A 15,198-nucleotide genomic window follows, 5' to 3' on the forward strand; every position below is an offset into this window, starting at 1 on the left:
TAATCTTTAAAGTAGCAATCACTGTGACCTTTGAAATGACACTGAAACCTACTAATTGGTAAAATTGGAAAATCTTTCAAATTTAACTGTTGCCTCCAAAGAAACCGTATAACACAAAAACTGCCTTTATTAAGTGCACTGTACCCGAAACTTCTATCTGCATAGAAATCGTCATACAGATTTATTACACAATCCATAGCACTTTAAACAGTTTGCAACCAGACTCAATGTGATAATGGCAATACTTGCTGTCAGAGAAAAAAAAAAATCTCTCCAGAAACCCTTAGATCCAAACTCAGATTTTGTCATTTAGATTGAACTTTCATCATTACCCACACAAGCTTGGATGTGCCCATTTTAAATATATCTAAGCAATTTAAAATAAAAGACATAAATTGCTTTTAATGCAAAGCACATCAAGTTATAAATTGTTTTTCATAAACGATTACTTGAGCAAAAACACGGCCATGCAAGTGTGAAGCCAAAACACTGTCAATGTGACAATATGTGACAGATGCTGTGGGCGACTATGAAGGTACATGTTCAAACACCTGTATAAAGTTCATCCTGCATCTGACAATCAAGTTGAGTCAAGCTATTATGTCTTAATACATCAGATACCGGCTGACAAAAAGAGATGGCCAAAGCATTTATTACCCAATCATTTTCCTGTAAAAATGCGACAGCATTAGCGTAGTGATTTTTCAAGCTCAAATAGTGACCAGCATCTTGTAGCCACAACAATGGATTCATTTTGCTGCTTCAGAAACACTGATTTGCCAGACAAGAGATTGGATGGCATGCAGAGATCTCCATCTTAAGCAAAAGCTGAGCATGTTCTGAACAAACTGATAACATTAACAATTAAAAACACCTGCAAATCGACACAGTGTTGTCAAAAATTATATATTTATAGAATTTACATTTAATGTCACAAATGTATACAATAAACTGGAACTCTGATGACGAAAGCGGATCCCATCCCCCATCTCAGTCCAGTCATTTACTCCACAACAGGGCCACGGCTTTACAAATGCCTACGTCGTGGTAGTTGAAGTAGCACAGGCCGGCGAAGGTGACGGTCGACAGGAGGAAGAGGCCAGCATTAGCCATCTTGATTTTAAAGTCTCCGTGAACGTAATCGGTCACGACCTGGCCAAGACCCCTGAAAAACACAAAGTAAAATGTAATGATATTGATGTTAAATTAATAATTTACCCAAAAAAGAAAAGCGCAAAACAGTTATAAACATGTCGGTGGATTCTGATTTAAGAAGACAACAGGGGATGGACTTTTTCACTGAAGGAGGCTTTATTAAGGTTTATGGTCTGTTGTGACCAGAAGCAACAGTTTAACATTCAAATGTCTTAATGATGGACTTGTTCAATACAAACAAGTATGGACTGGAGTTGTGTAGATTAGTTTTTATCTGCTCTCATTCTGACGGCACCCATTCACTCCATAGGATTAATTGATGATGTGAATGTGGAGTCATGCAAAGTTTCTCCAAATCTGTTTTGAAGAAGAAACAAACTCATCTGATGACCTGAGGGTGAGTAACCTAGGCAAATGTTACGTTTTGGGTGAACGGTTCCTTTAATGATTCTTCATGAACGTTCTTTTTTTCTCTAAGAATTGAAATATTTGAGCTGTTTGAGGTATTTGATTTATACTTCAAAGTAAGCTTTCAGTAAACATCAAGACATGTACCATTGGCTTTCAAAAAAACCCAAACATAATCAGGTATTATTTATAGAGACATACTACATCACTGCAACAGGATAAGCCTTAAATTATTTAGTTTATTAAATTCAAAAGCAACGATTTGTTTAAAATGTAGTCATGCATTAAGGCTCAAACTTTAAAAAGCACATTACCACATTTACACCCAACTGAAATAATAATAGAGCAAACTATATGTACCTACGTGATTACAATGTAATTAACAGCTCTGCTAAAATTAGAACTGTGGCCTTTAATGCTGATGTACACAAGGAGGTTAAATACTTATAGCCACTCACGAACCAAAGCAGCCACATTCATTTCATGACAAAAACTACTTTTAATGGTGTAGCGCAATGCTCAGTTGACTCTGACATGCAAGTTACTAAACTGCAGAGCTGAAACTTCATATGGAATTACAGTAGACACATACTAAATATTAACAGCTGACGGTGGCGACATTTACTGATAATTGAGCTGAATGGTTCCGAACAGCTTTCCATAATTCAGAAAAAAGCAAGACCAAACATTAACAGCAAAGCACAATGTGAAGCGTTAATTATAAAACGTGTTCTCTTACCAGTGACCGTGTAGAGTAATAGCAGCTGCTAAAGAGTAGTCAACAGCAGGGCCGGGGCAATAATATGCAATGGGTGCCAAACCCAGAAGAACTACACTCACGATCCGCTCACCCGTCCAGTGCAAGGAAGCGCCTTTAGACCCAGAACTGGCTTTTAAAACAAACAAAAAAACAAACAAAACGTCACAAGAGAGCATCAACTTTTTAGCAGTATATGTCTCCATCCTGCACCCCAACAGAGGGAAAGAAAAGGCTGAAGACGACAATCTGAGTGTTCGAGCTTTGCTATGTTTAGCCTGTAGCACTAAATGCTTTAATTCTTTACCACTGAGCAACTTATTTACAATTTCTTCTGAGAACCTGACGGATGGTTTGCAATATCCGTATTCAGGATTTATCGTACGCTGTAGGCACCTGTCAAAAATCACTTCACCTGACCAATAAAACAATCACGATTAGATTTGGACTTGTGAATGTTAAAACACTCGAGGAGGCTCCTGTCCAGCCTAACATACGGTCAGCTGTATGTTAGGACAATAACAAAGAGAAAGAAAAAGAACATTTCGTCATTTCCTGTCATATCTAAATCACTAACCACAGTTGAACGGAGTGGCATGGATCTTTGCTGATAACAAGTACGGACAATCACGATCCTTCTTTTGAACGGCCAAGGGTCTGATGAGGGAGGAAGAGCGAAATAACAGAGCTGTGGAGAGTGAGAAGAACAAACATTAAGTTTACGTAACTCACGTAATTAAGAGAAAATGTAATAAGAAATAAATTGTCAAGTAATACATGTGACGAACGAGGTCACTCATTCACGTTTATGCGATGCTTATAGTTATATACTTATATAAGTTGTATAGTTATTTAAAAACAAATCCCCCTCGCTTCTACTTTGAGCCTTTATAAATACCCAGACACATTTTTATACACTAATAAAATCCATGTCATCTTCTAATCGTTGTCTTAATGGATACGTCACTGCGTTTACAAACACTTTTCCATAAATGAAGGGAACTGGTTAATTTAGAGAAAGAGAAACAAGGCTGATAAATGTATTAAACGACAGGGTTAAGTTAGCATGCTAGCTATTCATTCCAAGTACGCGTGCTGCGATTATCACGAAACGTCAGTGGAGAACGGTTTCTTTTACACACGACCTTGAAGCTAAACGACAGTGATACATGATGAGGCACCGAGAAGAAAAGCATGAGAAACACTTAAACTTACGTCTGACACCTCTGTGGCAAACAGAACTTATCCTGACAAGAGCCGCCATGATTCTCACAACCAACCCAAGGTCACTGGAATCACCCGGATGTACTAATGCCGGCTGCTAGTGAAATTAACCTTTACAAGCAAAATATGCTAATAAAAATCGATTCGAAGTATTTACATATACTGGAATGCTCGATTTTAATATAGTATATCTTATCGAGTTAGTGTTTTAACCAACTTTACATTTATTCCAAACAATAATTCGAAGCAAGTACCAATTAAACAATGATTTATTTATAAACGGATGAGTGGATGTTCTTTCAACTATGTCTCTTTGATTTTACTGAACTTTTAGTGAAATTTAAGATTTTTTTTTTTTTGAGAAAGTTTTAATTGGACGTGAGTGGTGATATAAGTGGGTCAGATATTGGACTTGCACTAGTTTTCCACTTAATGCCATCTTTTTGTTTATTTACATATACAATATAAATAGAGGATGTATTGTATTTTCATTTTTAAGTGTGTTTTACCACATTTAATAGACAACATTTTAACAAAGGTACAATTTTATTAATCTACGTAACGTTTTAACATTTCACGTAACTTTGAAAAAAAATATATATATAAAAAGGTACGCAAATACAATTTCATTTCAGTTGAAGAAAATATATATCATTAATACGATTACAATCAGTCTGTATAAATACAATGCCAGAATATTCAGTAAAGTGATACCATGTCAGTTATCTAAAATTAAATACAAATAAACTAAATAAATGTCAAGGGTTTTTTTTTCTGTAGTATAGTTGCATTGTTACATGATGTTTACTGTTAGCAATATAATTCAGGATAATGAATAATACATTGTTCTTGGTGTAACAGTTTTTGCATAGCTGCTTAGATCACTAGCATCTTAAATTTACATACAATTTAATAAAATATCAGTTAACTCCAAAATGCCAACCACATCCCTCAACTTAATCTTTTTTTACAATTGATTTCCATTTTTTAAAGCTGGGAGTGTAGTCAGTCAAAACCTGTTAAAGAAAAAGCACAAGAGGGTTAAATTGCATGTTAGGCAACAATATGGTTTTCAACATGTCTTTAGTGTATTATTAAACACACCGTCACGCTCTGTTTCCTACTTGGCGTTGTTATTTATTTTATCTGCAGCTCTCAGAGCAGATTTCATGGCGGTCTCAATCCAGGCATGAGGTCTGGCCGTGTGCTCTCCTGCAAAGTAAATCCTCCCCTCATTCTGGACTATAGACTTACTGTAGTCTCTCATCTGGAACGGGGTGAAGATAGCAAAGGCTCCATGGCTGTAACGATCCAGTCCCCACTTTTTCACAACGCCCCCGGTGTAGAGCTGGCGGATGTGTTCTCCGTGAATCTTCACCAGGTCATTCAACACCAGATGCTTCAACTCCTTTTCATCTATAGTCTGCAGGAATGCAGCTTCATCAGAGGAGGTGTAAGAGGCCAACACAGCGCCGCCTGGCATCCCAGAGAAGTTGTGACTGGGATAGTGGATGAAACGTGAAGGCAGATCTGTGATGCTTTTCCCACCCCGGATGCCATCGTCCTCCCAGAATCTTTTGCTGAAACTCAGCACTACTTTTGTGGAGCTGGAGTAGTGCAGCGACCGCAGCGCTTCCATCTTGTCAGCTGACAAAGGGGGCTTAAAGTCAATGAGGAGCGTTGCTTTGGCCGTGGCCGTCACTAGCACGTAATCGGCAGTAATGCTGCTCAGGCCCCCTTGGTTATGCTGGTCTTCGTATGAAACGGTCACGTTGTCCTGGGTTTGAGTGATAGCCTGGACTTTTGATCGCATTAGAATTGTAGCGTTTAGAACTGTGTAGAATGCATTAGAGAATGTTTCGAAGCCGCCTTTAAATTCAGAATACCTGAAAAAGAGCATTGATGTACATATTTTTGTCCATATTTAGCTATTTTGTCCAGTCTGACAATATTTGATATTTTTGCAGATATATATTAAAACACACTTCTAACGTCTGAGATCAGTTAGTTGTTTTTTTTTAAATATATTAAGACTTTTATTTAAACAAGGATGCATTGACTTGATTAAAAACAGTACAAATGTGCTGAAGAACTGTATCATGATTGTTTATGAGTGTTTTTACTGTGTTGTGGAAGTGAGAGGACGTTAGTTTGCGTTAACTGTAATATCTTACGTGTCATTGTCGTTTATATCACATTGGATGTAGAGCATCTCAGTGAGGGCCGTGTAGAAGAAGCTGTTCTCATTCAGGATATCACCAACCATTCTCAAAGCTCCTCTGCTCAAATTTCCCACATTCACTAAATACTCCTGTTACAGATTGCATCAGTGCCATCAGTGCTCCTATTAAATACACTTTAAAACTAGTTTCAGGTGCTAAACCTGATGAAATATTACAGACATTTTACCTTGACTGAGTATGAATCATATTTGTTCAACATGTTCTCACAGCCCATTATCTGCAGATCGCCTTTTAACTAATAAAGTTCAGAGAAAGTAAGGAAAATGTATTAGCAAATAAATAATAAAAGCAAGATATTAGTTCATTACTCTGGCCTCATGTCATCGTATGTTTTTTAATAAGCATCTTTTCCCTCACCTTGCCCAAAGCCATGTCGAACAGTTCTCTGGCACTTTTCCCTTTCTCCCAGTCATGCACGGGGTAGTTCAGAATGTCTGGGTTCTGCTTTACGTTGTAGGTTTTGTGACGAAATCCATTTAGAAAATAGTATGTGTTTTCGTCTTCCTGTACAAATGGTCCTAACTGCAGGCCCAGCTTTTTCGCGAAATGCCTGAGAATCCTTGAAAGCGATACCGTTGAGAACAAGTTATTAAGTCTGCAGCTTCACCTTCTGACCAGCAGAAGTCAGTGTCACTTGAATAGCAGTCTTATATTACGTCAGTTTACATGTTGGATTTCTTGTTGTCTGCCTCATGTTTTCATTTTGAATTACGCTATCAAATAAATCTCTGCACTGCATGTGATGCAGTTTCATACTTAAACTGTCCGCCCTCTGGAGGTTGCAAGAAGTAAATAAGAAATAGAATTTGACCGTCATGGATAGAGATTAGAAATTAGAACGTACTTGTGGAAACTTGGGATCCTCATAGCACCGAGTTCTGCATACCATCCCTCGCTTTTATTCCTATATGTCAGAATTCTTCCACCTATGCGCTCACTTGCCTCAATAATCGTCACCTATGAGAGAGAAAAGAAAACAAATAGAAATAGAAACTATATGTGCTTCTATGGGAAAAAAAAACTTGAATAAACTTCATCGTGCAGCACTTTAGGGTAACATTTCTAGGGATTTTCTTTAATTCACCCATTGTCTATAACTTTTGATTACTGTCATTTTCTTTTCCTAATCATAAAAATGACAGATTTCCTCGTGCGCTGTTTAGATTTGGAAAAGCCAGGTCATGAGATTGAAGACGTCATTTTGCAACTAGCAGAAAGTTGCTATATTAGGCCTCATCATGAATCCCACGTGGAAGTGGTTAGTGGTCTGGAGTCTGAAAGGGTATATACTCAGCAATATAGATAACTGAACTAATAGTTAACTGCAAGAAATAGGGAATGGGGCGAATTGTTGTGCTTTTACCAGTTCTTTCTAATTTGCACCAGTCGTTTTAGATGTATTTAGAAAGCTCTTCCTCTCTGTCTTCACTGTTTTCATGGGTCTGCTATGGTGTTAGTGTTAAATGTCTGCGTTACGGATAGTGTTTAGAGACCTTATGTCCCGCATCCTCCAGGAATTTGGCAGCAGTGAGTCCAGCAGCGCCCGCTCCAACGATTACCACATGCTGAGGGTTTTTCGTCGGAGGGAGACCTTGTTCTGTTAGCTTCAGAAGGTAATCGTAATCAGAGTCTTGTAAGCATTTGAAAAGAGGATCTTCGTCCGTAGTTCCACCGGCACGGTAGGTGAAAACCAAGATCAGTGCCAGCACCGCAGGTACTGTTGAAAACAGACGTAAAACGATCAAAAATATCAGTCATTGACAGTTAGGCTTCGGAATTTCTTTGCATTTTTTCCCCTACACATTGAATAGTACATAAAATATAAATATAATATAAAATAATTAAGCTTTCATAATCGCACAGCATTTGAAATGTGAAATTTGTTAATCAAACTCCTGCGGTTCACTCAATATTATGACTTAAAAATGGATTGAGAAATACCCATTAGCCTTTGGATAGTTTATTTTGTTACTCTCCTAAGAAAAGTGTACTAAGTACTGTTAATATGAATGACTTTTATTTTGAATTACTATAGTCTTTTTTGGATTGAAGAAATAAGTTTATATCCCAACAGAAAATTCCCAGTGGCCTTAAAAAAAAAAGGCCCCCTCATACAGGCTACACTGTAAAAAAAAAACTAAAAAAAACCTAAAAGTAGGCTTTCTGCGCTAATAGCCTATGAAGATTTATTATTATTTCTTTATTTATTACGCATTGTATTTTAGGGTTAAAGGAATTGAAACAAAAAAATATAATAATAAAAAAATGATAATAGCAATAATAATAATAATAATATGAAAACTAAAAAGAAATGTATGGTAAATGTTTCGTAAATTTAGGCAATGTAGCCTACACTGTTTTCTGCCATTATCCGTTTGATAACATGACAGTGACAGTTTTGACAGAATAAAACCCTAATATTTGCTATTATAATTATAATAAGGTAATCTTTTGTAAATGACGCTTATTCTCCACCGTTTTTAAGGTGTGATCATATGCTATTTTGTCATAATTGAATGCTGGATAATGTTTCAAAAGTGCCGCCTAAGTGTTAAAAATATCCAGTGGCTTAGACTGGTTCCGTTTTCCAGCAAAACGATCCTGTTTTCCCATTTACTCAATACAGGAAGATTTCTCCACACATGAAAGTGGTTTCGGTTTACTTTCTTTGTATCAATTAAAAAGACACGCCAAACCTCCTTTGGCGTTCCTATAATAGTATGACCTTAGCGTATATTTCTCCGCAACTGATTCAGACAAGCATTCTGACCAATAGCAAGCACACGTCCCTCTAATACTCACAGTATTTACACGGGCTAAAGTTTTTAAACATTTTGAACCGCGCGAGCCAGGAGCCGGAGCGCCGCGCGCACCTTCTTTTGCGCAAAGAGGAAAGCGAAACCTATGGAAGAAAGACACAGTTTGACAGATTGTGGAGAAAGTAGAATCAGCATAATACACTGTTTGGTTAAAACCGTTATGTTACTGTAACAGTATAAATCACAGATCAATCCAAGCTATAATGCGCTGGAATAATTGACCAATACTCACCTTCATAATAACAAAAAATGTTTAAAAGTCGAGCAGAGCTTTATATAACCGCCATAGATTGAATCTAAGAGTGCAATTGCTAAAATGTAATTGACTAAAGACTGAGAAGACGGATAAAGTGTCTGGACAGGCTATTCCAGCTATAAATATGTCTAATGTCCCTTTCAGGGTAATGAATCATGTGTGGGCTCTATTCTGCGAGAAATATTTTCCCACACAGACTCAAGATTCAACCACACTGAACAAATTAGATTAGTGAGCTTTAGTATTCATTAACATACCTAATTTCCGCCAGAATCAATCATTGCTAACCACTCATTTATGAGTGTGTTATTACTATCAGACAAGCAAATTGAGCATCTAGGTTCATTTCTATCAAACTGAGGCTAGTTGTTTCCACTTTAAGAAAAAGGTCGAAATGTTAGGCAGGTGAATCAAAGACGACTTACCAGATGTCCTGTCACTCGCTCCGACCAGTCTGCCCTTTTATACACTACACCATGCAGAAACTGAAAGGATGGCTGTGATGGTGATGATGTACTTAGCCACAAAGTTTCCGAGGATGTCATGTCTCAGGTTAAGAAAGAAAAAAAAAACAAAAACAAAACCAACATCTTGAGTAAGATCAAAAGGCTGGTCGCGGTTCTCTTTTCTCTTATCACAGGACTTTAGCAGCAAAGCTGGAGCCTGTGTGAACGTGTCAAGTCAAGTCATGTCACACATACATCTACCATTTAAACGTTTGGGGTCAGTAGGGTTTCTTATTATTATTTTGAAAGAAATCAATGCTGTTAAATTGCTAAAACGTTATATTAAAAACATTTTTGTTAACTAATGAATTTTGGGAGGGAAACGCGCTGTAGAATTTACGGTAATTTACTGGAAAAAAAAAGTGTTTATAATTTAGATTATAATTAATGCAATAAAATAATACAGTAGGAAACCTGAAACATCTGACACAAGCAAGGTGGTTTACTGGCAACTACAGATTAGCATCAGCTGAACAAACAAAAAAACAATGATGCGAGGTGATTGCAGAGCTTTATATAACCGCCATAGATTGAACTAAAACGTTATATTAAAAACTTTTCATTTTTTGTTAACCAATGAATTCTGGGAGGGAAAAGCCCACAAAACAGCAATTTACAGTAATTTACTGGGGAAAAAAAGTTGCCAGTAAACACCTGTAAAATAGCTGCTAATTGCTGTAAAATTGATTACAGTATAATACTAATAAGCAATTTACAACAAATTAATGTTTTTAGAATACTGTATTTTTTAGTTTTTATTATAGGATTATAAAATTAAACTTGTAAAAATGCATTACAGTTTTTTCTGGTAATTACTCTAAATTACAGTACTTACCTGGCAACAAAAGTTGCCAATAAAATCCTGTAAATTCAACAAAACCCAAGATAAAAATAAAAAACTGTTTCCAACTGGGAGAACAGGCATATTATAATGATTCCTAAAAGATCATGTGACACTGAAGAAAGGACACAAGGCTATTGCACAGGCATAGAATTCACTTTTAATAACACTTTTTTTTTCGGCAAGCGTGTTCACGAAGCTCTTAACATTCTCAAGCAGTGTATGTTTCATTCATACTCAAGGCGCTCTTGCGCAGAGCCTCCGAAGCAGACTCATAAATTAAATGCAGATGTAATATCTTATGCGAGGAAATCCCAAATATTGCCAAAAGCATGCAGCTACGCTTCAAGGCTGAGTAAAAAGCAGAAATGGGCTGGTGATGAAATTAAACACATGATTGTGGCCTTATACGCTTCACGCGAGTTTGTCAGATAGTCTCCAGGTAATTAGTGAAGTATCATTTACATTGCATTTATCACAGTATAGAAACTGCAGTACACTACTAGTATAGTGTAGTAGTATATACCACATTTCTACCGCCGATCTAACTTACAGAAATGTATATACAGTAATTCTCCAGTATAGATCAGTCATTTCAACATATTTCTTATATCTTGATACGACGAAAACCATTGAGCTACTTCAAAAACAGCAGTTCAAGGGCAACATGGCAAAGATGGCTGCACTCTTGTTTTTCTGTCACATTTGCTAGCCACAGACATCTTTGAAGATGACTCATTTAAAAAAAACCACCGTTATAATACTGCAATGCATGTACACACGTGTGTGCAATGTATGTGTTACGACAAGTTACGACAAGTTACAGCCGGTGTTTTCTGTTTCACGATACAATCGCTGTCACACGTGGACTTGTTTTTTGTCGTGTGCCATGTTTGTTCATCTGCCCGTCTGCCTGTTTGCCTACCTGCCCGAGGTATTAGTCCTTTATGTGTGCCTGATTAAAATCGTTAACATTATATTTTTGTTGAGTGCTCCTTGACGCTAAACCACACCGTGACAATCGCTTCACATCAATATTTTTCATCTTGTTCAGCTGACGCCATCCTATAGCTCTGCTGTCTGTCAGTCGTTCTATATTATTTAATTGAGTATGCAATAAACACCCCGGCACTGAATGTGCTCTTGTGGTCATATCACTTTTTCTCATGAAAGGACTATCATCTAGCAGACACTTCCCCGGGCTAAAAGCATAACTGTGACAATACCACATATCCTGCAGCAGACATAACCACATGCCTCATGCTTGAACAAGAACATGCTCTTGTTTCTGTCTTAATCATCAACAAATGCTATGTGATTTTATGAGCTGTCATATGCTGATAATGCGGGTATATATTGGTCGTTCATAAATATGTTTTTTATATGACGATACATAGTTCTCCTTGGCTGTAGAAATGTTTATAGATTATGTTTTTTTATTTTTTGCCAGTACTTCATGTACTTGTTAATGCATTTTTAGACCCTAAGAGTCCTTCAGAACTGGGGCTTTTCTTCTTCATTCTAGGCATTTTAATGTGTTGCCAGTACCAAACTTCTACTTTTTTCAAAAATGTGTTTCTAATATAGTTGATATAGTATGATTTGATTGCATATCTTTTTTGCATATTTGTACTTCCTTTTTTAGACTGCATACACCTGTAGTCTCATCACCATGTTCACGTTTCAAACGGCAGCTGGGTTGTTTTAAGTAATAATAATAATAGTAATAACACAATAAAGACATGATTTATGAAAATTAATATTAAATATATATATATATATATATATATATATATATATATATATATATATATATATATATCTATTTAGTAAGATTTCTTTTATTAAATAATGTGTTTGTATTAGTGTATCAGTATGAGAAGCTTTCTTTGTGCAGAAGGAAGTAGACTGTAAAGAAAAAGTATCTGAATACAACATTTCTTAAATTGTTTGGGGAATTCCAGTGTAATTAAAATTTCCTTTTTTATCTCTGTCTTTCTTTTTCTTTCTTTATCTCTGTATTTCATTGCTTTCCTAAGCAATATTTCTGATGAATGCTGATACATTGCAACACTGTGTTAATGCCATTGTGACACAACAGACCCCGTGATATGTGACTTTAACCTACAAATTAAATAGAGAATTTCCATAATGTTCTGCTTACATGTTTGTAACAGTTTATCATAAAGAAACATAAACGAATATTCAGAAAATTCAGATTTGTGGAAAAACTCACTTTTTATACTTTAAAATGTAGTTATTTTGGGTGCCTTCTAGATGATTTTTACATTTTCTAAAATTTAGAAGGGCGTGATTAATTATGACTTTTATTATGAAAGTAGCGTTTTCTCTCATTCGCTACCTTTATTTTGAAAAAACTCTAGCGCTTAGGTTACGCAGGAAGTGATCTACCTATTTTTGATGCCACGTTCACGTTGCTCATTACATTTCACATTTATTGAATAACAGAAAGGTCAGTTCATCCTTTACAGTTTTAAAACGCTGCGTTGCTTAATGACTGTAAGTTACTTTAACTAAACAAGCCTTCAATTTAACCGAACGGTTGTGTTAGCTAGTAGGAAAACGTCAGAGGAAACCAATCAGTGAACTAATGTCAACAGAGATGTTTCCAGAGACATGTTTACATGACAGAAACATGCCAAGTCTAATGATTATTAGAGTATTAAATCGCTTATTTTTGCATATACATCTAATTCGGCTGGCTATTCGATTAACATAAAAGCGATTTTGTCCAGAATAGGTATCAAATCCCTGGTTTCTCATTCAACAGCCTTGTGTAGATTATATATAGTGCTTTTGTAACATTAAACATCGCTGTGGTATGTTTTCCCAAGGCTTGATATCATGTCGAAAGTGTCTATGGGTAAAGTACTGCTCCGAAATGTCATCAGACACACAGACGCCCATAACAAGGTGCGTTGGCTTCTGAATGTGCATTATTTCTGCATTTTCACATCAGCTGAATCAAATCGGTCTTTATAATGGTTCATCTTCAACCTGCAGATTCAAGAGGAGTCTGAGATGTGGAAACTGAGGGATCTTGAGCGCCAGACCTCATCTGCACATCTCCCAAAGCAGAGGTACACACGCCACGGCCTTTGCTTATAGCTCCTAATGTGTTTGTCTCTTTAGTGACCGCGTGCGCTTCTCATTTAGGGGCCGCATGCACTGTGACCGTTACTTGGATGACTCCGAGGGGTCCCTGCGAGAGCGGCTTGGAGACAGGAGAGACGAGATGTCCGAGAGAGATGAGAGAGAGGCTCGGTACTGGTCGCGAAAACTGTATGAGTTCGAAGCCAATGACCCTGACAGGTATCGCTGGTTGGTTTTGTCCTCACGGCGTATGGTTAAAACGTGCTATTACTTTTGTATGCTTGAGTCATTTCCTGAGATCACTGTTCTGTCTCCTCAGATGGGGCCACAGCGGCTTTAAGGAGCTTTATCCAGAGGAATTTTATTCTGATGGGTAAGGAGAAACAGCCCTGTCGCCGTCTAATTAATATTCAGCATAATTTTGCAGGATCTTTAAAAAGTAGTGGTATTTAACAAGGTCTGTTGTGGTAATACAGTCCATTATTTTTTTTGATGATTACATTGACATTATTTTTAATCTTGACTGAAATTTTGGAAAACAATTTACTAAAATAAATAAATAAATATACAATAATAAAATAAAAAGCCACGCTTTCGAAAATAAAAACATGTCACATTTAATTAAAAATAAAATTATAATATTGAATGCTGTGTGTAAATCCAAAAGATTCCCATTACAGAGTCTTTTTTCATTTAATATTAGAATAAATAATTTTTTAGAGTAGGGTTCACCAATTATGGTTTAATCTTGGAATAAATATTGTTGGAACGAATGTGTTGTACACAAATATATAATATTAAATTGAATAGAAACTGTTTAACGAAATATTTCACTTGTCCCATCCAAATTAAAATGTGTTATGTAAAATCAAAATGTAATTTAAAATATATTTATGTTTATTCATCATGATATGTTTCATGTAAATGCAAAGGTTAACAAATGACTACTGTTTATTTTAGTCTTAATATAAAGAATCAAATAATCTTAAATCATGTAATATATGTTAGTTATGAATTTATTTTAATAATAAAGTAATCTAGAATTTATTATTCTTCATTAATTTGTTCACAATCTCAATATATAAAATTATTTCAAATGTTTTAGCAGCATGTTCTGCTCGTTTAATGCTATATTTATTATTTTGTTTCAGGGAAAAAGACTGCAGTAATAGTAAACACAAAAGGAAAAAACACAAGGACAAACTAGACGCTGACATAGAGAAATCTTCCAAGAAGTCATCTAAGAAGAAGAAAAAGAAAAAGGAGAAGAAGAGACGAAAGACTACTGCCTCGGGCTCTGAGTCTTGCAGCGATGTGGAGGACACTGCCAGGAGGAAACAGAGGAGGAAGGGAGGGAAGAGCAAGCGGAGGAAAAAGGAGCACAAAAACAAAGACAGAACCGAGGACAGCGACATGGAGGAAAGTCATTCTGACACAAGGACGAGAACGCACAGGAAGAGAGACTGCCCTGAAACAGACGCGCTGACCGAACCCCAAAGGAAGAAGCGCAAAAACTGGAAAGTAGCGAATGAGGAGAGATCAGAGGAGAGCTCTGATGCTTGACTTTTCAGTATTACCTTCAGTATGTCCCAGACTATGCTAACTCCAGATGTATTTTTTAACCGTACATATCATTCATATTTTGAAGACTCTGATCATGGGTCTGGAATCAATAACTTGATCTCTATACCTCATCAAACAGACACTTGATGGCTTTTTTTCACCATGTTTTCATCCAGGGGAATTTGTCGAATTTTTATGAGGTTGTATGTTTTCTAAACATTTTTAAATATCTGTGAAAATGTTTTTTTAATCATTCGTCAGACTGAACCATTTTTATTGTCATAAAAAGCTCAGGTATTTTTCTACTATGTG

The 15,198-nt window shown here is 36.3% G+C and overlaps 3 protein-coding genes across 5 annotated transcripts; 1 reads left to right on the plus strand and 2 right to left on the minus strand.

Moving 5' to 3' along the window:
- Window positions 1-109: 109 nt before the first annotated feature.
- Window positions 110-3,657, minus strand: sdhdb (succinate dehydrogenase complex, subunit D, integral membrane protein b). Its single transcript, XM_043258969.1, has 4 exons — window positions 3,536-3,657; window positions 2,898-3,008; window positions 2,303-2,453; window positions 110-1,165 (listed from the first exon to the last, which is right to left on the minus strand). Exons 1-4 carry the CDS (start codon window positions 3,582-3,584, stop codon window positions 1,000-1,002), a joined length of 477 nt encoding a protein of 158 aa, XP_043114904.1. The 5' UTR covers window positions 3,585-3,657; the 3' UTR covers window positions 110-999.
- Window positions 3,658-4,071: 414 nt separating this feature from the next.
- On the minus strand, window positions 4,072-9,422 carry il4i1 (interleukin 4 induced 1). Of its 2 annotated transcripts, none has more exons than XM_043258966.1 (9): window positions 9,288-9,422; window positions 8,590-8,689; window positions 7,281-7,504; window positions 6,632-6,744; window positions 6,145-6,346; window positions 5,954-6,022; window positions 5,719-5,855; window positions 4,649-5,430; window positions 4,072-4,560 (listed from the first exon to the last, which is right to left on the minus strand). In XM_043258966.1, exons 1-8 carry the CDS (start codon window positions 9,405-9,407, stop codon window positions 4,665-4,667), a joined length of 1,731 nt encoding a protein of 576 aa, XP_043114901.1. In that variant the 5' UTR covers window positions 9,408-9,422; the 3' UTR covers window positions 4,072-4,560; window positions 4,649-4,664. The 2 variants fall into 2 exon arrangements, with proteins under 2 accessions (XP_043114901.1, XP_043114902.1); XM_043258967.1 differs by lacking the exon at window positions 9,288-9,422 and adding an exon at window positions 8,839-9,265.
- A 3,176-nt stretch (window positions 9,423-12,598) lies between these two features.
- nkapd1 (NKAP domain containing 1) lies at window positions 12,599-15,194 on the plus strand. Of its 2 annotated transcripts, none has more exons than XM_043258308.1 (6): window positions 12,599-12,682; window positions 13,065-13,143; window positions 13,234-13,310; window positions 13,387-13,542; window positions 13,643-13,696; window positions 14,475-15,194. In XM_043258308.1, exons 2-6 carry the CDS (start codon window positions 13,075-13,077, stop codon window positions 14,884-14,886), a joined length of 768 nt encoding a protein of 255 aa, XP_043114243.1. In that variant the 5' UTR covers window positions 12,599-12,682; window positions 13,065-13,074; the 3' UTR covers window positions 14,887-15,194. The 2 variants fall into 2 exon arrangements, with proteins under 2 accessions (XP_043114243.1, XP_043114244.1); XM_043258309.1 differs by having other exon boundaries at window positions 12,638-12,729.
- The last annotated feature ends 4 nt before the right edge of the window (window positions 15,195-15,198 follow it).

Source organism: Puntigrus tetrazona, chromosome 15 (assembly GCF_018831695.1).
Source record: "Puntigrus tetrazona isolate hp1 chromosome 15, ASM1883169v1, whole genome shotgun sequence".
NCBI lineage: Eukaryota > Metazoa > Chordata > Actinopteri > Cypriniformes > Cyprinidae > Puntigrus > Puntigrus tetrazona.